The 22,190-nt window shown below is 44.7% G+C and overlaps 1 protein-coding gene across 4 annotated transcripts in view; it reads left to right on the forward strand.

Annotated features, from left to right (window-relative positions):
* Positions 1-22,190, forward strand: part of ARMH3 (armadillo like helical domain containing 3) — a 127,434-nt gene that overhangs the window by 102,571 nt on the left and 2,673 nt on the right. For all 4 annotated transcript variants that reach the window (XM_064463986.1, XM_064463987.1, XM_064463988.1 and 1 more), the window contains one exon: positions 16,493-16,609. In XM_064463986.1, the coding sequence (XP_064320056.1) occupies positions 16,493-16,609 (117 nt within the window). The remainder of the gene's footprint in view (positions 1-16,492; positions 16,610-22,190) is intronic.

The raw sequence follows: 22,190 nt of genomic DNA on the forward strand, positions 1-22,190 counted from the left end.
TGTAACACAGGACATGGATCTAGATGGAGCTTCATGTGACAGTATCTGCAGGGTTTTTTTGTATCTTTCTTAAAACAGGTATCTGTGAGCTACAGTGTAGATTTTTAAGGCTGTGTTTTGTTTGCAAGAAGTGTTCTTTGTTGAGCATCTTGAAACACTAGGACAGGAGCAATCTTCCAGCTGATGGAAAAAGAAATGTGGATTTGTGAAGGTGCCGAGGTGGTCATGCTGGAACTTAGACTTCCTGACTGTCTGTGTTGGTTTTTGCATCCAGGCTGCTTTGCTGGGAATTTTCTACACTGTCATTAATGCTCCTGAAAACTGACAGCTTGATGGAAGCATCTCACTACAGACTCTTAGTTCTCACCTCAGCTATAAAGATGTGCTTTTCTATTTTAACTGATGGACCTATTTAATTACAGTACCACCTACAAGTTGCTTTACAGGCATAGAAAGGAAACTTAGGTCTGTTGCTGGGCTAAACTCCCCTTCTCGGAGGAATAAAAAGAAAGCTACTGTAATACCTTATCTTAGCCTTCTTTGCAGATACCTGAGAACGACACACTTTTTGCAGGGGAGAATATTAACATGATCTGAACTAGATTTTTTCAGTTCATGACAGTTTTCCCACATCATCCAATTCTTGCTGAACTTTCCATCCTCAGTAGTGCCCAGAGGGATAATATCCCAGGACTGCTTGAGTCCTAAAGTGTGTCTGTCATTATTTAATATGTTGACATTTCAGAACTAGGACTTAGTGATGCTAGGGTTGGGCAGTTAATGTCCTAGTAAACATTTTGGCATAAAGAAACCAGTTGCTGTACTGGGGCCACGGATCACTCCTGTCCCAATTGCTCTTCAGGAAGTCAGTTGTTTAGCTGAACCAGAAAATTGTGGTCTTGTCTCATCTACTTTGTTAGCTTGAGACATAGCCTGGTCCCTCATCCCTCACCCAGAAACTCTTGGCTTGAGTGAAGCGTAGTTTGAAGATGGAGGCAAGTGTTCTGTTGGGAGACCTGAACTGAAGCTGCCATGCCCTTTGTACATGAGATCATAACTCAGTATGACCTCAGCTCACTTATGAGAGGGAGAGCTTTTTTGTGATGAGTTCAAAAAAAGGTCATGTCAAGATGCTTAAAGAAAAATGGCCAGTTGGTTTCATCCTGATATTTGTATAAAAAAACAAAAAATGCAAAAATTTTGGAATTCAAATCTGGGAAGTGGGAGGATTTTATTTTGATAACATTCCCCTTTAAAGAAAAAAAAGAAGAAAAATCACCCACCTGTACTCTCACAAAAAAAAAACCCCCCAACAACCCAAAACCCACCAAAATCGTTTTCCAGCTCTCAACAGGGTTGTGGTTTAAAAGGTGAATCCAGACTCTGGAGTGTTAACTCTGTGTCCAGTAATCTTATATAGTTGTACCCAGGTGCTCACTGCAGATTCTTCTGCCCTGCATCTTGATACTAAGTCAAGAACAGATGCTGCAGAAATATCTACAAAATATTTAAGATCACACCTCTCCTCTGTCACTTGCTCTCGGAAAAGGCAATCAGATCATTCTGATGCGAAGTGCCACTTCCTGGCAGAGGCTTTAATGCTTGCTAGGGTAATGGCAAGTGGCATTTCAGATCGCAGGCTTCCCTTACTCTGTGTACTCCTACTGTTCCTTCCCCTCCCTCTGGGTATTGAGTTGTTCTGGCACATTACTTGACCTGGGTTTTTCCCTGCCCTTGTTTCTTCCATGGGGGCTGTGTGCCATCACGCTGCTGACAGCACACGCATTTGAGAGGATTCTTTCACATGTGCCTCTTTCTGGCATTTTACGATCCTCTCTTTCAACATGTGATAGCAGAATATAAAGTAGGTCACTTTATTTCCTTTCTGCTTTTCCCAGTTCTGCAGCTCTTGTGATCTTTGAATTCTTTCTGAATATCAGACAGTTTTGGAGACTCCTAACTGGTAGAGTTCAGCAGGCTCCTAAAGCCTCAGTAGTCATCTTGACATTGGGCCTTTACAGGGCAATAGGGACATCTTTCTTCATAGCCTTTGTGTGCCTTGGATACCCTGTTTATTAGTGCCCTTGACATGTTTTAGAGATGAGAAGGAAGAAAGATGGCAGCTTTCCTAATGCGTATAACCATTGCTTGCCGCTATGATGCATCTTGTGGCTGCTGCCAGTCCTGCTCTCCTGTTCTCTCTGAGTTGATTGTCGCTGGCAGTTGTTGTCTAGAAACAGTAAACCAAGTGAACAGCTCTACTTATTACCATTTATAAAAATGCACCAAACAGAAGCTCAAGGCACAGTCACAAGTCAATCCTTAAAAAGACATACGGAAAGAATTGAATCTTTCCAGTAGCCTGAGCTAGCCTGACTCAGGAGAGTTATAACAAACCCCAAAACTTTAAAGTACCTGAGTTTTTCAACCTGCAGCCTTGCTTTTGGGTTTTAGTCATACAGCCCAAGGTGGTAGAAGTATCGGGGTTAAACTATAGCACCATTTCACTGAAATTCCCTCTTGTGAATGGTTCTCAGAACTGTAAGATCAGAGTCTCTGCAGAGTAACGCAGAGATGAGGCCCCCTTTGACTTCTGCCACTTGGTTTCTCAGCAGGGTAAGTGCACTACCAAATTATTCTGTGTTAAACCAAGGTGAGAAAGGACCCCTGTGGTTTATCCCACCTTAAAAGTGTGGTCAAATGCATGCAAACTCCAGATTTTGTAGAGCTTCTCTGAAATGTGAGACTGAGTTGGAGATGCAGAGGCCTGGCCTGAAGCTTCCATCCAAGCTGCCTTCTAGTACTTTTGAATTCCTGAGAGGACAGGTCAACTGATGCAGCTGGTTCGTCAGGAAAAGTCAAGCAGAACTTGAACTTGTGTGCATTAAGGTGCAGTTTCTTAAGAAAGTTGCTAAGTAAGCATGAAATCCTCTTTAAATATAGTCAAAAATTCAGGTGTTAGTCTAATACCAAGGGGACAATGCAGGAGCATTTTGGGATGAGCAGAGTTTAAGATTCCCATTAAAACAAAAATAGTTGTGCAAATAAAACTACCAGCTGATGCAGTACAAATTAGTGGTTTTAAAATCTGGAGAAAAAGCAGCTGAGTTATTAATCCCTGAACTGAAGCCCTTAAATCCTTTTAGTGAATGACTTCTGCTTGTCATCTAATACCTTTGAATCATGGAAGTTGTTCTCTGCTGTGTAGTAAGGGGAAATTTAACCACTGAACTAAATAAATAAATGGATTGATTGGCAACAATAAGGAGCTGTGTGCATACGGAGCACTGTATCTAATTGCTTTTTTTATATTGTCTTCTTCTAAACTCTTGGAAGACACAGGTTTGTGGGTTGTATATGCAAAAATATGCTAAAAAACCCCACCTCACTAAGGCTTTGAACTTTCAGCTTCAAAGATCATTGTGTGGATCACCTTATATTGCTTTGGACAGTCTCTAATGGGGACATTGCTCAGCCAAGCTGAATTTATGCAGTAGAAATTCAAGCTGAAATTGAACACACCTCAGAATCACGGAGTAAATCAAATCTCATTTCCTTGCTTGCAGGGAACGTGGGCTGTGAGGGCTTTCTTCCTCCTCCTCCCTCTGAGTAATTTTTATTCTACCAGGTCAGAGCTACCATTTCCTTATGAGAAATACTGAGCGAGTGGCTTCCCTGAGCCTTATTCAAAAACCCATCAGAGTTAATGGCTTTGAAAATGTTTGATGTCCAAGAGGCACTTGGGAGCACTAAATCCTCATACAGGGATTTTTAGGCTGTAGAACAATGGTGTCCTCCAAGCACTGCAGAAATTACAGTGGAGAAGATATTTCCATTATGGATCCGGCAGGTACTTGTCTGGGAATATGGCAAAAGAGAAATTTAGAGAGAAAGTGGAAGCCTTGGTGATGAACTCCTTATCCCCAAGAGAGTGGCATCATCTTTGTGCAAGCCTTCAGTAGTTCTGTATGTACGTCCCATCTCTATAGCCAGCTGGTTCAGTCTACGGCTGTGACAGCAAAAGGTGCATGCTTTTTGATTCAGAGCACAGGCATTGTGGACAAGTAGTTCTCCAGCTTGCTGCTCTGCATACTGACTAGCTCAACTTGAAGATTCATCTGCTAAAGGTGCTGTGGAGAAGTGGTGTTTTTTTCTCATCCTTTGGAGAGAATGGGTCCAGTGCCAGCACAAGTCACCTTTTCCCTGAATGTCAGTGGCGGATATACAGCCAACACAATAGTCTTGTCTGGCCCATTAGCAATAAACCTCCACTTTGAGTCACGTCCTCCCTGTCCATCCAGCATCTGAACCGCTGTGGAGATAACGCCGTTGCTCACAGAGGTAAGACGCACCTCCTCAGTCTCTTCTCAAACATGCATTCTGAAGGGACTTGTCCTCTTTGGTGTTTTGGGGTTGTTGCTGGGAGCGTCTGAATTGTGAGAAAGCTGGTGCTGAAGAGATGGTAGGTCTGATGCTTTAAGGATTTAAGTGGAGCAAATGTTGCAGGGATAAGCACTAAGTTCCCAAGCACACAAGCCCTTTTTGTCCTCCAAATATCTTTGGGTTGCAAGACGCCACTTTACCGTGGCAGGAATCCTTCTTGAGAGACGTAGCTATTATCTTGAGCCCTGATTGCTTCTGTTGGGCATAAGGAGAAATGACTAAAAATAACTGAGTGTCAGCAACTTTGGGGGCCTCTGTGTTTATTTACAAGAATGCACACAGACAACTTTCCCTGAGAAAGGCAGTAATAAGCGGCAGACCACTTCATTTTTAAGAAACTTGTGACCAGTTTTCTGTCTGTAGTCCATGCCCAAGTCTCTGCTCCCTCTCAGGTTCGCCTTGTTGACTGCTGGCCAGCTATCCTGCACACCTCCATTTCAGTCAAGAAGTGTTTCAGCCCACAAAGTTTATCATCCCATCAGGCTTGCCCTTGCTAATGATTATCTTGGATAGTAGCCTCTGTACTTCCAGCTGTCCTGCTAGCCATTTAAATGTTCCTTTTAAATTAACTTAGCAGTCAACTTTAAGCAGCTCTGTTTTTACGGGCAAAAGACGTTTTCTATGCTGGCCATGAGTGCTTCCAAGCATAAACTGTCTCATTCAGTTCCAGCTCTGGTCATTGCCCAGATGGAGTTTAAAAAGAATCACACATTCCAACAGCACAAAAGGGGATAATTTAATAAATTAAAATGTTAACAAGCTTTACTCTTTCACCATGTCGTGCCAGAAATTATTTGGTTCCCTTATTGCTGCCCTCATCACAGACTTTGTCCTTCCCTTTTCCTCCAGTTGTGCAATGCAGATTAGAGTAGGATCCAAAAGTGTGTCTGGGGTTTGAGGAGTCACTTGGTTGAGACAGATTTGATCCCATCTCCTTGGCAGAAATTTCATTGCTGCCATGATTCTTACAAACTCAACTTGCAGAGCTGCGTTCTTAGTTTCTTGGGCACAGTCATCTCTGTTCCTTCTTGCCTTCTCAGTTACTCCTGATGTCAGTACTGTGTCTGGTCATCAGCCCCCTCAGTGCTTGTGTCCAGAATGAAGAGACTTCCGAGTTGCACATTAGAATGCCTTATTTCTGCAGTAAGTGCCGTTGAAGGAGGAACTCCAGACTTTTATATTGCAGTTTAGGTGAGCTGCACGTAGATTCACTTAAACCACTTTTGGAACTGCAGCCTTAAAGCAGACGTTTTGCAACCAAAGTTCCGTTTTCACTACAGGTTTTTCAATTTATAAGGATCATCCAGCAGCTTGTGGCTGTCTGTTCCAACTTCAGATTTGCAGAAGCCTTAATAGCTAAAGCTTTTATATGGGTTCAGTCACACAAACTCCCAAGCACTGCCCACCTTTCCTTATTAGCTAGCTACCTTAACATACTGCTGCTACAATCTTTTCTAGCTATTTGTAGCGAAAGCTGTTTGTAGCTAACTGATTGACTGTAGATCTATTTCTTTTGGGCTGTATCTTTAGAAGGAAGTTTCGCAGATTTATAAGTCTCTTAAAGTCCTTAAGTTGTAGTAAAGTTTTCTAATTATTGCCATGCAGGAAAGGACTCGTGGAGTCACTGTGATAAACCTGGAAATGTTGGTTCAAGGCTCAAAAGTGGTCAGAAAGGCAAATAGAGAATTAGAAATTGTTAAACAGGAGTACTGTGTTGTCACCATGTCAACCCATGTTTTAAATCTTGTATATCAATTCCAGTGCCCTTATTTCAGAAAAGATATTGTAGAACTTCAAGATTGTATTCAAAACCTCTGGTTTTCCCCATCTTAGAATGGACTTCAGTTTGTTTTCCACATATGGTCACTTAGGCAGGTAAGCTCTGGATTTCCCCTTTCATGGCCTTTTTATTGCATCTCCTCAGGGCACTGAATTATTGCCTTTTATCACTTCCATTATGCAATTAGTAGCTGGCCTTCTATTCTCGCTATTTAATTGCTTAAATGTAAGTAGAAGCTATGGAACCGATGTTTCTAAGCTCTGCACCTCCAAATGCATACCTTCCTCCCCCAGTCCAAACTGGGTGTTTCTCTGGCATGTTCTATATTGTTTTGACTTGCTTTAAATATACAGCATCCACTTGGTTTGTAGCCAGTTTTTTAGTGTATTGCTATTTAGCTTTGCTGCTTCCTTTAATTAAATTTATACATGTTGTGCAAGCCAAGCATAACAAGATTTCTGATAATTTAAAAAAAGTCATAAACTAGGTGGTAGGAATCTACTTTTTCTCAGGAAGTGTCAGACCCAGGGCTGTCCTAGTAGCATTCATAGAGGCTGTTTGCTTGCTAGCTGCTGTAAAAGAAGAAGAAAAAAGAAAAATTAAATGTGCGGCAAGCTCCATGGTTCTTTTGAATGTCTGTGTTCTGCTTTCATTTGTCTTGATCTTCAAGTCAGGGTCCTTGTGAGGGTTTTTTTTTCTAAGTCAGTCGGTAACCATTATACCCTGTAGAAGTCTGTGGTGGCTGTGTGAGGAGCACAAGCTCTCTTGGATCCTCTACTGATACCTGTGAACCTGACCATAGTTCCAGAAACCTCCTGTGACTGCACGTATTTGATTTAGAGGAGAACTAGAATAAGTCTCCCTGTTGTTTTTCCCTTGGGCACAATTAGATTTTGGTTTCTTCAAACTGGAACAGTCCACTTGCTTCTGTTGGGATTTTATTGAACGGAAAGGATTTGTTGCATATCTTAATGTATTCTCTAGACAGCCTTATTCCTGAGCCAACGGTCTTCTGGGGAAATTTTAATTTCTTTACTAGGAATGAGTTTCCCCTGGTGTACATCAGGTATCCTGTTGTCACCTCATCAAGGCAATCTGAACTGAAAGTTGTATATTTGAGTCTCAGTGTTTGCCAGGATGCTTTCTGGCTGCTGGCCCTAGAAAGATTTTCTTTCTGACCATTTCTTAAAATCTTCAGCTACTTTTTTTAGGCTGTTGTAGCTGTCTCTGATTTCTGTAACAGCTTTGTATGTCCTGGTTTCTCAGCTTGACTGGAGCCGGCAGCTCATGACTTAAGCTCTTTTATCTTGTATTGGGCACCAAGGTTACTCGTCTTACTTTGGTGAATTAACTGGTACTGGAGAGCTGCTGCTGCCTGTTTTTCCTCTGTGTTCAGGGGAACCAGACTTTACCTCTTCTGTAAATAGAGGATTGCACCAAAGGTTGTACACAAATCACAGCATTCATTTGCTGAATGCTAGTTAGCCACTTAGGCTGAACGGGTAATATGCACAGTGAGCATAAGGGTGCTCTCTTCCTCTTGTCTGATGTTTTGGTGGCAGCAGTTGATTTACTGCTGTGCTAGAAGGCAGCTGGTAGATAAAAAGCTTCTCCTGGAACAGCCCATTGCATTTTAGCACTTAAGTTAATTGTAAGCACAATGGAGAAATAAAAAAATTAACGGTCCGGTCCATAGCTATCTGCAGTGCTTTTCAAGCCTTGGCAGAACTGCAAGTGCTCTTATATACCTAGCAGTGAGAAATGTTTTCATAAATGCCACCAGCTGGAGGTAAGGGTTCACAACTCCAAAATGGGCTGTAACTCCAAAATAGCAAATCTATCTCAGAGTTTTATGCTCCTGCCATCATCCTGGCTGCTGCCTGCATTCCTCACAAAATTTCTAAAAACAGGCAAGCTTGGTGGACCTCGTTCAGTTTCTGGTGGATCTCCCCATCCAGATCTAAAAGCCTTCTCTGGAGGGTGATTATTTCATTAATTGATAATTTTAAAGATAATGTATATCAGGATCTTTGACTTCTTTTTCCCTTCTTGGGCTTTGGAAGTGCCAGTGTTGTTCAGTACACGGATGTTCATTCTCTCGGCAGAAGCCCACTGAACCCATTTTCCTCCCTTGAATGACACAGAATTGCCTCCTGATTTCCTCTCAAGGGCCTGTCCCTGCAGTTTGGGAAAGAGAGCCCAGAGTCACACAGAGAGCACCACGTTCTTTGTGCCAAGTGGGATATGCAGATTAGGATAACCACTGATCATCCATGAACTGAGAAAAGCGGATTGGTGCCGAGAACAACCAGCGTGAGGCTAAGTGCATTTTTGCTCTTTGTCCTGCAAACCCAAACGGGTTGAGCAAAGTGTATTTCACATGTATGGGAGTTGTCCTGCGTGTCTAGACACTACTTCTTGAAATTACCCTCTAGTAAAAGGATTCATGGCACAGGCTTTCTGGTAAGGTACCTTTCTGGTTAGCTGCCTGACTCCTGGAGCTCGGAGGGTGTCATACTCCTAGCACAGGACTCCCTAGCCCTAGCGATGGCTGCATAGGGGTGTCAATATGTTATCAACCACATTAATATCTTCTGTTTGTCTATACCTTTTACATATTAAGTCCCCTGCAAGCTGTGCCCATAGCTGGTCTCTGTGACTGTATGTCTCTGTCATTACTTGCCTTTGTCCTACTTTGCAGCCTTTCTGTTTGTTGAAGTACGGTTGAATCTTGCAGAGGCCTGTCCTGTGAGAGCTTGGAATGGGCACTGCATTGTGCATTTACAGCTGCTTCTGGGTGGAGTTGGATAACAGTTTTGGCTTTGGGATGTTTCTGAAAGCTCTGTGATTTCCAGATCGGTTTGATCAGTGAGTCTTTTCCCATCATTAAATAGTGTTGAACACCTTAGACTTCTAATGGATTGTGGTTTTAAAACATTTCTGGAGCAGATAACTTGTCCCAAAAGGGGATGCCATTTCTGCTAGCAGAGTTCAGAGAACGACAGTAATTTTCTGAGCAAGCTTATAAATTATTTATCTTTAGAAGAGGCACCTGTGGGCAGAGGAGAAAGACTGTAACCGAACCCTTCCACTCCATGGGTAGAAACCATCAACTTTGTAGGCTTGTTCCTTTAAAGATCACAGATCTCTGAGATCATTGAACAAACATCTGAACTACTGTATATCATCTGAGCGCGACAGAATGGCTCTATGCTGAGGTGAAGAACAGGGTGTGAAATGTCCCTCCTTGATGTTGCTAAGTAAAATAATAATCTTTTATGTATGATCAAAACCTTTTGCCTTGTGTGGGGAAGTGGCAAGGCCTGGATGTCAATGAGACTCAAGTGCAGATGTATAAAAGCCTTGGGAAGGATTTAGGATGTGGAGAGTTAGTCTTTCCTCGTGTTTGACTGGGCACAGAGTAGTGCAGTGGGCACAGCAGGACTGCCAGGAGTGACTGGTAGGGACAAAGGACAAACTGATGGGCAAAGACTGTTCACTCCCAGGCTCCTAGACGTCGTGTGTCCTCATTACTGCTTAGTGAGCTGAGCAGAGGAAGATTGGCAAACACAAACTAAAAGGTGTCTGAGTAACCTGGTGGGAACTGTGTGCAAGGGGTTCCTGCACTCACCTTAGAAGTGGAAAGCAGGACAAGGCACCTTCTGTCCCTGTCTCCTGGCTCTCTCATCTTCGCTGTGTGCTGCTCAGCCTTGTCCACTTGTCCAGCTCCAGGCACTGAACAGGAGACTCTCTTGACTCCCATTATCTTGTGTTTCTCCCATCCTGGGGCTCATGGGCAGCTGCACCTACTTCTGCAGGCCTTTCTTCCCCCTATGACCTGGACAGACCTCGTGTCTCACTGCCCAGCATTGCTGATACATTCTGCATTAGTGCAGTCCTGTTTCATACCTCAGAGGAGATATTTGCCCTTGGTTGCTTTCACTTAATCGTTTGGGCTAGCTGAGCTTTTTACTCTTGGAAAAATCTTCCTTCCAGGCAGGATGCTGCTTCCTACTCTGAGAGTGACAGTTGTGTGAGCTGGTGGGGGCTGTCTTACAGGCGCAGTCTGAGGAGCCTCATGCTCTCAGCACGCAGCAGGAGAGGGCCATAGGTCCTTTACTTGCATGTAGTACAGACAGCAGCTGCTTGATGCAGGAGATCTGGGGCACTGGAGCAGGAATGACAATGCGCTGTGTATCTTGCACATCTGTGGCATGGCTACACATGGGTATCAAGCCCACATCTTGGTCTTTCCCACCATGTGCACCAGACCCACTCTGCATTCTCTGGATCCATAGGTGTGTGCTGTACACATAGCATATCTTGGGAATCTGAGTTGTTAGACTGTCATAGCAACATCCTCCTCCTCTTCCTCTTAGCATTCAGCAACATGGAATTAATACTTATGGCTTGATCAGCTTGGGGGTGAGGGATTGTGTTGAAGCATCAGTACTGCATTTAGCTCCGGGACAGCTGCAAAGGTAAGGTAGTGTTGGGTCAGATAAAAGCTCTCTGCTGCTGCTTGTCCTAGGGTGGGTGCTTTTCTTGAAGCCAGCATGAATGGCAGCTGCTTCCAGCACACATGTGTAGTGCTGGCAGTCTTAGTGGATCCTCTCTCTAAGCTTGGCTCCTGCAGACAGGGAAGGAGGAAAGGGAGATGAATGCAGCCTGGGTCTGGGCAGAGTCTGTTGGGAAATGTGGCAGCTCTGTGTGTGTGGTTTTTTTAACTTCTAATTATTTAGTTATGTGCTTTGTCTTTGGCACTTCTGGGGTTTAATTCCAGCAAAGACTCCAGCCTGCATCAGCAATAAATTTCTCTGTGAGAAGTGTGATGCCATCTGGAAAAAAAAAATAATTTTCCATATTAATTAGAAGATACTACAGTAAAATTTATGTCAATTATCTGGCATTTTATTACAGAGAGGCATTAGCCTCTTCGTAGTCCAGGTGGCAGCAGCCTTTTCATTACAATAAGAAATGTTGCTGTTCAGTTGAATTCACTAGGAGAAACACTTGGGGACTATGAGTTGCTTGCAGAGATTAGTGAGGGAGAAAAAGGGGAAGATTTGTACTAAACCTGGAGTAAACAAGCCAGTTGGAGGACACCAGTGTAAAATGCACATCAGGCTTCTACTAGAATAGAGAAATCCTAATGTCTCTTCCTACAGCCTCCATCCTCTTGAGCTAAGGGGACAGACTCATGGGTTTGCTTGTGGTATCTTGGGCTTTGCTGGGTTTCGGAGGTGGGACTGCCATAATTCCCTCTGTGGTACACAGGCAGTGACAGGGACTCCACCACCTCTGTAGAGAGGACAGAAGGCACATTTGTCTATCCCTGGCTGCCCTTGGCCCCTATGCCATGTCTGCGCAGTAGCACTGGTGAGGATGTTACATGCCCCATGCACAGGCTGCTCCATCCTCCAGCATGGCACAGCTGGGACAGAAGCACTCAGCTTTTCCGTCCTGTGAGGGGTTGCTAGGCCTGATCTGGAGAGCCTCCCCCCACCCCAGCCTGGTGAGCCTCATGGAGTTAGTGTAGGGCACAAACGCATTTTAGCCTGGTGTTTGTTGGGGTTCTTTTTTTTTTTTGCCTTTTGCTTGATGTGAGATCATTCAGTCAGTTCTTTTCCAACTGCTTCTGTGTCGTGGTAGCTAATGACTGTCTTACGGGCATGGAGAGGCTTTAGTGAGGTACTGATGATGCTGACTGATTGCATTCTTGTCCTTTCCTGCGCTGATTAAAAGGACAGTGTAGAGACCTTGCTTTCTTCTTGCTTCTGTTTTTCCTTTATTTTTCTGTCATTACCAGTGCATGCTTCCCAGAACCTACCCGCCACCAGGTTCTTTGCTGGGTGGTGTGAATTGGTGGTGTGCTCTAATTTTATGTTGTGGTCAGGTAGAGACTGCGGTTGCAGATGATGGAAGATCCTGCAGGTTAAAAAGTTACTAAGCAGTGAAGCGTACTGTGTCTGCCAGATAGACGGGCCCTTGTTCTGCGTGTTGCCTGTTAGATTTCATTGCTGGTGCAGCTCCTTCTCTGGCTTTGCTGCCAACTGCGACCGTGTTCTCCTGGGCAGGATGGGGATCGGAGACTGCTGCAGGTAATCCCCTTGTTTTCTGGGGAAGTGCAGCAAGTCAGCTCTTGTTGAGGATCAGTCAGAGGGAACAGCTCTGGTGCAGTAAGGAAGGAGCCCGTGTGTATGGAGTAGTACAGCAAAGCATAGTCTATTTTGAATGCAGAAAATGTTGGGGCGGGGGCAATTGGTTCTGGGGGAACTGGTTCCAGAGCTTGTGTCCGCAAGAGTCCACTGGCCCTTTGGAGGCTGCTCATTAGGTTTACAAGGGAGCGGTAAAGTGGTGGTTGCCACAGAGTAAGGAGGCAAAAACTCTATGAAATAATCTTGTTCCTCTGGGTGCTGCAGAGAGCTGAGCCCCACATCAGCCCCTGCATTGTAAGCCAGCCCCCTGCTATGTTACCTGGAGGGCTGCCTCTACTCACAGGTTGTCGGTGTTACTGGAGAAGGAGAGTTATGGGGCATGGGCAGTTGTAGCTGCAGGACAAAGTTGAAATCCGAGTGCCACAGAAAGCACTGCTGTTCGGAGCAGCTCCTGAAAGGATGGTTTGGGGACATGTACACAGGGACCTGAATTGCTAACATGTCTCTGGAACTTCTGGAAAGCAGTCAGTGAGTGGGTGGTGGGGCAGGGGTTAATTTGATGGCAAATTATCTTTAAATTACAGTGGTGCAGCTCCACTGACTTCTGTTTGTTGCAGTGAAGTAAATGAGCGAATGTAACCTCTAGGGCTGATACAGGTAGCTGCAGGAAAGGAATTTAGCAGCCTTCGTTTTTCTTGTATTGGCCATATCCAAGTTGCTCACTTCTGTCATACTGTTTTTTTAAGACTGATCCCTCTGTGGTAACCTACAAAAAGAGATTTAGGTTGTGACTCCTCTTCATTTAATTTTTCCACTGTAAAGATCCAGTAAAGCATTTTTTCTTTTTAAAAAATAGTTTGCCCAACATGTTTATCCTTGCAATCTGAGGAGTGTCACATCTTCCCTGTTGCTTGCTGGTCACTGAGAAGCTCCTTGGAAATCATCTACAGTCCATTTTCTTCTATCCTTGCCTGACACTGTAAGTGCTGTTCTTCCAGCTGCTCATGAGATTTTAAAAAACTGAATGACTGTTTAAAGTCTGTGTGAGAGAGTCCAGCAAAAAATCCCTTCCTTTTTAACTTATTCATGCTTTACCATCTTGGAATTGATGTTTTCTAGTCTTCCATAGAGACTTCTAGGAAGACCAGGCTGGACAGGACCTTGAAGAAGAAATGCTTTAATCTCAAAATTAAGTTTCTTAAGTTCTTTTGTATCTGACAGAAAGGTGCATATAAAGATCTCATGTGTTTAATGCAAAAGAACATTCTTCCTGCAGCAGTTTTCCTGAGCAGAAGTCAAAGCAGTATGTAAAAGGGCGAAGGATGCTAGCATGCAATCTTCTGTTACACAGAGGATGTGAGTTTTTTGTCATCTGCGTGGAAAGCTGATGCCTTTCAAACCTTCACATTAGATGCTCTTAATACCTTCTGCTACTCTTCAACCTCTCCTCTGTCTAGCAGCTGCATCTTAAAGAGCAGATGAAATCGTTTCAAGGATGGCAGGTCCTCATCTCAGTAACAGTTCCTATCCATTATAGGGTATGAAGTAAAATGATCTGTGAGTGGGTTTATCTCATATCCCACATAGCATTTTTTCTCAGCAGCAGTAAGAAAGTGAAATTATCAGGCAATGAGAAGAAGCTGTTTATTTTTAACTTACCCTTTCTTTTAAAGTTCTGTTTCATAATTAAAGGAGATAAGGAGTAGAAGCCAATGAAAATATATAGCTAAAGGGATAAGCTGATCTCAAGTTCACTGCAGAGATCACAACAAGTAGTGGGTAACACAGTAGAGACTTTGGGGCGTCTTGTTCCTTCCCTGTCCTCCTCATAGAGTATCAAACTGAGTTCTTAGCTACCTTTCAAAGGTAACACAGGAGGGCTGATTTAAAGGATACCGCTTACAGAGCTCGCTGCTGCCCTGGGAGCTTACTTCTCACAGTGGTTTGAGGATGTTCCTGTTGAGTGTCTGAAAAGATACTCAGGGATAACAAGGAGAAATCCTGCTTGTACGTTCATTGTCTGGGCACACCCGTATGGCACTATACGTGGCTGTGCATGTGGGGGCACAGGGTGGTGAAGGGGGCCCAAGGGGAGGCTCCTGGGGAGTGGGGTAGCCCTGCGTAAAATGCCTCCACTCTGAGTTTCTGCTGGAGAAGCAGGTTCTACTCACTTTTCAAACAGGGTTTCTCTCCTGCAGTTTATTAATCTTGGTTAACTTGGCTTCCTCGGATTGACAGGAGGATAGCCTCTGATTCATGCAAGCTGCTAGATCTTTTTTATTGCTCAGAAGAAGGTGCGTTACACTATTACTCTCCATCCCTAGTGGATAGTCGAATCCCAAAGTAAATTATTCCTATACCCAGGTGGCTTGCTTTCATCGTGCTCTTGTCTCTGTGATACTTCTCACAGCTTCTGCACACAGGAACAAGAGGGCCAGACTGAATTTGGAGATGGCTGTCATTGCAGGGGGTTCTTCCTCTCTGCCAGTGGAGCTGACAAACAGCATTAGAAAATAAGTCCTGGAGAGAAGGCTGTGTGCTCTTGCAGCAGCAAAACACCGACAGACTGTTCTTAAATAACCTTGCAAAATACTGATTGCTACCCCTAGGTTGCCTCTGCAATGCTGGAGGACAGCTGAGCTGCAGAGTCTCTGCTGTATGACCACTTCTAGGACCCTTTTTTACTCTCAGTCCTCATTTGGATGATGCCCTGTGGCTTACGTCCACCTCGGGCCCTAGCCTGCTTCTAAGAGTTTGCATGAGTGTCTCTGTCTACCACTGCCACATGCAAAGTTTGGGGAGAAAGAAGATAGGGAGTTTTTTAAGGGAGCCCTAAGCAAGTCTAGTATTCCTCGAGTAAAGCATACAAGGGCACGATTCAGTCCTGTAAAGGGCAAGAACTGACAGCTGCCTAAAAGGGCAGTTGAGGGGTGTGTTTACATTGTTGGGACGACAAGAGGAGAAGTAGAAGGGTTCCTTATTGTTCTGGTCACTGTGTCCTACATCCTCTGCAATGTTTAAGATTTCTCCTGAATGTGAATGCCTTGGGGTAGAGTCCTCTTCCTTTGCACCTTAAACTGCAGACCTCCTGGTTGAGGCTTTTCACAAGCGACTGAAATGTGAACCTCAGATGCTGGTATCCTGTCTGTGCTTCTGTTTTAGCTCTCAGATCAAGTGGTAACTGCCTAAGAAAGAAGTTCATGTGTTTAAGAGAATTGTTTCAAGCATATGTTTTGCCCAGGAGTGCTCAGCTATATGGTTCCTGGTAGGAAGATTATCGTTACTTACCATCTCACAAGTGCTTTGAGGAGTGTGTTTGTCCATGCAATGCTTTGAAGCTAAAAAGCATTGTGGGAATCCCTCTTGGTGTTACCTAGTTAGGAAAATGAATAGTTCAATAGGACAGAGACATGTAACTATGAATTTATAAGTACAGACCAGTGCTGGGAGCAAAGTAGGGCAGTAATATAAGCTGGAGTGCTTTGGTTGCAGGGAAGGCAGGTAATAAAGTATCTCCTGGGCAGGAAGACCTGGATTCATGTCTCCATCTGTTTCTAAAACTAGTGTCTGTACCAGAGTTGGTCTTCTCTTAGTGCCTGTCAGAAGTTTGTTCCCATCAGAAGTGCAGTGCTCTGTATGGAAGCTGACCGTAGCAGCTGCAGAAGCTGGTGTTTTAGCAGATTGTGGATGGTGATTAGTGAGCCGGGAGGGAGGTGTGCTGGCAAAACTAGCATTTGGAGGACCATGGGGTTGGGCAAACCTGTGTTTGCATAGGGCCTACTGTGTTACATTTGGGTGTACACATGGTAATTAGCTGCTTAATTTAATGAGATCCTGTCTACTTCTGGTGACATAATAGTATTTGGGAAACTGCTCCTGTCATAGGCTCATCCATGAATGAAGAAATTCTGTAAATCTGAGGGCTGTTCCTTACTGGCGTTAGGAAGGCTTTAGTGCCCACCTCCCTGTAGTTGTGAGACAAATATTGACTGTTAAAGCCACGTATGTTGCAAAAACAGGTGCCGGAACTGTGATCTATCTCAGCCTTGCTCCTCCTATGCTGAGGCATCTGTGGATGCTGACTCCTCTGCTGTATTTGGCTCTCTGGCAGGTTTTGGAAGTGGTGCGGTCAAACTATGACACGCTGACTCTGAAACTGCAGGACGGACTGGACCAGTATGAGCGCTACTCAGAGCAGCATAAAGAGGCTGCCTTCTTCAAAGAGCTGGTAAGCTGCCCTGATTCTGCAGAATCAACAATCCTTTTCCAAAGCTTTTGCTTACGGCCTAAGGAGTGGCATTTGGGGTATAGCTGAGCAGCCCTGTTACTCCATTGGGCTGCCTCCAAAGTCAGGGCAGGAATAGGATCTGAACAGATGCTGCCTGTCTCAACTGATAGGAAGACTCCCTGGAGCTCCCTGCGCTGCAATATGTGGCTGGAGAGGAACCACTAGACTGCTTGGGCCAGCAACTAATCAGTCAGTCTCTGTCCCTTCTGCCGTGGGGATCCACTGTGCTTTGTGGTGGTAAATTTGCATCATGGAGAAGCTGACTGCTCCCACCTTGGGTTTATCATGCTGAGCAACTTAGCTTTTTTGCTAAGGGCACCACAAAGTATGGGACTGAGCAGAATATGTGATGCTGGTGAAACACATGCCTGCTCGTTGCTTTCCTCCATCAGTCACAAAATACGATTCCCAAGCAAAGAAAGCAAAGGCATTCCCTAGAAATGTCTCCTTCTGCCAGAGGAGAAGACTAATGGTGGGAAGCCCCACAAAAATAATGTAGCGAAGACAAAACTGAGTCCAAATAATTTGGGTTGGTGGTTATATTCTTCGGCAAGCCAGCTTGCTCGCCCTGCTCCAGAAACCCGTGATGCAACACTTTCTTGTCCGACAACCGCATCACCAAGGATGCAGTATTTTTGTAGTTGCTATTATCTGAGGAGAGCCTGGTTTTCCTCACTTTTGAATCATTACAGCTTCAGTAAAGGGAGAGATCTTTAATTCTGGCAGCTTTCTCCACCAGATTCTCTCTCCCAGCTCTGTCCTTGCTGATTGATGAGTAACTGATGCCTGCCCACTCCGTCACGAGTCTGCATGAGTTTGGGAATGTTGTGCTTCCCTCTGTCTACTCTGCTCCAGAGCAAGCACACCTGAATTGGTTTTGCTTCCTTCTACAGAATGCTTTTTAGTATTGTTTTTTTTTGGTCATTCCAGCGCTGCCATTGGGTAAGATACGGGCAAAACCACTTGCTTACTTTCATGCCGTTTTTCTGTGCTGTTTTGTGCCTATTTTTGTCTCTGTGGCCTGCTGTTTGATACCATATCTGGAATACGTACAAAGAAATCTGGCCATAGCTTTCCTGTGACACATGCTTCTCCTATTATTGTACCCTGGAAATAAGATGCATTCATGTTTCTGTTGTCATCTGTTCTGTCCCAAGGGCTCCTGCCCTCCTCAGCCAGCGTCTCCTTCCCCAGCCTCTTGGCCATGTGACGGCTCTGCTTACTGCATGCCCCACTTTCCATTTGGCCTGGCAGAAGCTCAGGCTGATCATGCCAATTGATTAAAATGACATTCTCAGTCCTAAGATCATCACAGCTACAAAACACTTCAGCTAAAATTATTTTCTTCCTAGACTGATGTGTGGTTTATGGGTTTTGGTTGGGGTTTTTTTGTGTGTATTTTTTTTCCCCAAATCCCAATTTTGTATCATTTAAGAATCTGTTTAGCATAATCAGTCACTCCTGAACTCCCTTCTGAAAACTGCCTGTCCAGGTACCCCTGGGACCCTCTCCTCAAGAGCATATGAAAGCCTGAATAATTACTGTCTAAATGTGCTGATTTGACCCAGTTGTGAATCTGTTTAATCCACATTTCTCTGGATGCCCTGAGAATTGGGACCCTATTAAATGTTCTTTACTCACAGCTACAGAAAATCCCCTGCATTCTATTAAGCTGTTCCCTCAACACAGCAGGAAATCGACCCGATATGTTATGATTTGTCTTCAGCAAACTCAGCTGGCCTCCTGTCCTGCACACTGTTTTTTTGTCTAGGTGCACAGTAACTAATAGCTTTATTAATTGTTCGAACAACTCCTCAAAAAGGCCCTAGTCTGCCCTGTCCTCCCCATATCCTCTTCAAACCAGGTACTTTGCTTCCTTTTTGTGAGGCTTCTGAGTCTTAACTTCAACTTCTGTTACTGCTCTGATGTACCCAATGCATTGTGTTTAACTGCTGAGGTTTGCAGGATTTCATGGAGGGGGCAGAGTGAAGTTGATGCAATTTTCTTCATGGGCTCTGCCAAAGGAGCAGGGCTAGTGGTGAACTAGAGGTTTCCAGTATGGCTTCCAAACATGTGCTGGTCCCATCAGGTCCTCCTGAACAGGGTCTGTTTGCAAATAATCCTTTCCAGATTCTGCTTGGTTTTCTTGTATCTATCTGTGTGATTGCATTAAAGCAAATCCTTCTTGGTGGGGAATGACACGCAGGAGCCATTTTCCCGTTCGGCTGCCTTTTCATCTCTCTGTGCTCCTATTAAGTGGGTGAGCAGAAACTTCCCCAAGCCATTCTCTTGGCTCCTTTATCCTTAGAAATTTTGTTCTCACTCTTTTGACGTGCTTTGCTAATGCACTGCTTCACTTCTCTGGCTTTGCCTCAGTGCTGCTCTTTCTTGCTAATCCCAAAGAAAAATCTGCTTTCTTCTCCTATTCCCTTTTCAAAGAAGCTTTCAAAGGCCTGCGATACTGCAGCCACATTGTGGTGGAAGGTGATGCGCAGAGGGTTTTATCAACTGGGTTTTCTGGCCTGTTGTGCTGCCTTTGAGGAGCTAAAGGAAGGAAGTTAGGAAGCTTCTTACACTTATTATTTCTTTTCCTTTGAACCCTCAGGGGTGTCATTTGAGGTCTGTGCTGCTTTGATAGAACGAATGGTTTGGCTGAATGGTTGAGCTTTTGGACCCTTGCATTGCAGCTGGAGGAATGTGTGGAAAGAGATTCAGCATCCTTCCAAAACATTCACTGTCTCTGCAGTTGGATAGGTTTCAGCAGAGTCTCAAAACAGCCTGATTAGGGATTGATTTCTGCAGGGGAAATTACACTAATTTGACTTTTAATTAGATGTAGTAGTGTAAACCTTTGTCCCATTGTACATATTTCTTAAGAGCTGCTTGTTGATTGGAAACAGGTTTAATTGATGGGACTTGCTGCGAAACAGGAGTGTCTGTACAGTGTTGCACGTGTCCAGCCATAGTGACACAAAACTAGAACTGAATAATATTTTCCTCACATGGTTAATGCCACCCCTTCATCAATTCTTGCATTTGCTCATTGTTCTCCAGGTGATGCATTTCATGCATTTCCCATTTCTTCAAAATCTGTGTGTTAAATGTGATCCAAGCTGCTCATAGGGAGAAAACAATTTTAAAACCTCTTCTGGCCCTAGCGTGCTCCAGCTTGCTCCATACAGAAGCAAGAGAGGACACATGCTCTGCTTTTAATTCCTTGCAGAATAAATCTTGAATCTTAAATCTCTGAGCTTGCTTTGAGGCTGGTTTTGGCCCCTTGTGTAAGGCACTCTAGAGAGTTCTGGTAGCTTCCAGGCTGGCAGCCAGACCTGGGCTGCCCACTGCACCGTGAGCTAGGAGGAGTCCTGGGGTGTAGCCTCATGGATGGAGCCACTCAGCCAGACTGCAGGAAGCTTCTGAAGTTTATCCTTGTTACAGGCTGACACCTCCTTGTGTCACTGTCTGGTCTTCCAACCCCAAAAGGAAGATGGGCTCTAGCCCCCTGTGCAGAGCCCTGGTGCTGGAGATAACTTGATTTAACTCTAATTTAAGCTATTCTTACCTTTTAAGCTGGTTGGATCACAGCAGAAGAAACGCTGGGCAGAGATTTGTAGAAATGTCAGTCGTCATCTGAGTTATCACCCCCACTGCTCTCCCCAACTTGTGTTAAAGCAGATCTAAGTCTATCTAGACTGCTCTTGACCAAAGTTTGTGTCTAAGCTTCTCTTGAAACCTGAAGCTGTCTTTAAGTGAAAACAACTCCACACTGGCCCCAAGTGATCTACTCCATTGCTTCACAACCCATAGGTTTAAAAGTATTTCCTCTTTTCCTGTGTAAATCTTCTTTATCTTAAATTAAGCTGAGTATTTCTTGCCTCATCCCTGGGGAGCCAGAGAAATATTACTCACTGTTCTCTTGCTGACCTCGTTTTACATATTGGAGAGCATTTGCTCTATTCCTCCTAAATCTTCTCTTTGCAAACTAAACAGGTTTAATTTCTGGTGCTCTACCCCATAGCAACAATTCCTGCCAAGCCCTGTGTTCTCATCATGTGCCACTCCAGCCTCCCTTTCTGGACTTGGAGAGTCTGCTGCCGCATCCTTTTGAAGACCTTCGTGTGTATACAAGTTGGGCATCTTCTGCTGCTGGTGCCTGGCCTCTGGCCACAGTTCCTGAGGGCAGGAGCTCATAGAAATGCTTCTAGTCAGAGTAAGGATGCTGACTTACTCTATATGTAGCACCTGCCCCTTTTCTGCAGGCAGTCACATTCCTCAGAGCAGAGGACTCTCCGCATCTGTTTAGCCATGTTGTTCCCGTCTTGTCAGAACTGACTGCATCACTGAGGTGGGGAGCATTCGGTAGGACTGGGGCCAAATCCTGTCAGTGGGGCTCCTGTCTCCTGGCAAGGAGACAGCCAGTGCTCTGGAGACCACTTACAGTGGCATTCAACATAGGCTACAACCTGTGGTTATCTTACAAAACATGATCCCAAACTATTTCAGTATGGAGTAAGTCAAAAGACACCCAGAGAAGAGAGGTGATGGGGTGCCCCAGGGGAATGGGGTCTCTGCCAAGCATCCTGATGAAGGAGATGTGTTTTCTGCAGATGCCATAAAACTTAAAATATTCTGTCTTTAAGTGCAGACATCTTTGCTAGCTTGCTCAGGTTGTTAGGGTCTGTGCAACGGGGCTCACTGGCGTTCACTTCACAGCTTTCCCTGTCAACCTTCCATCCCACTCTTACACATTCTGCCTTTTTGGGAGCTTTCTGCCCCTCCCCTCTTTTTTCCTCACCAGGGCAGCAAGTGGCACCCTTAGCAGTATAAACACTGCTAACTTGCTCTTCCAGCCCCCACTGTTGGATTCCTCATTCTGCTTCTATATAATTCATCCCCCAGTGCTTTTAAAAAGCACAAAACGCTAACCAGGTCAGCAACAACCCTAGTATCACAGGCTCCAAGTCTCTGGGAACTGTAATCCCGTTGTTTGGATGAGCTTGTGTCAGTTTTGCTTTCTGTCACTGCTGCACAGTCGCTGACACAGATGATGTTTGACTTTGTTTTCTCGTTACCGAGTGCAACTGAGACTGAGCCCAGTCTGGGGCTTGTATGTTTGGCCAGCAAGTCTGCAGGCATGAAGGGGGAAGGGAAGCTGCTGTGCAGCAGGGCTGCCCAGCTCCTCTTCACAGACTCTGCAGGTGACCAGAAGTCTGGGCATCATTAAGGGATAAAGGTGTCTGAAGAGACAGCTAGTGAGCCAGCTTCAGGTGTAAGGCACTCGGCACAGAATATACACAACTGGCTCTGAACCCATGTTTTTCTGCCAGCTTGGGTGATAATTTGTGTTTACAGCACAGTAGCATGGCCTCTGTCATTTCCTTGACTCTATCTTTGGCTCTGCAGGTTCTGGAGCAGGACGGAGGCCATGGCACTGCATTCATCCAGGGGAATGCTGGCTGGCACTCCAGTGGGCACTGGTAGGAAATGTTCTCCCAGCTACAGTCTCGAAGTGCTCACTTTC

Source organism: Phalacrocorax carbo, chromosome 12 (genome assembly GCF_963921805.1).
Source record: "Phalacrocorax carbo chromosome 12, bPhaCar2.1, whole genome shotgun sequence".
Lineage (NCBI taxonomy): Eukaryota > Metazoa > Chordata > Aves > Suliformes > Phalacrocoracidae > Phalacrocorax > Phalacrocorax carbo.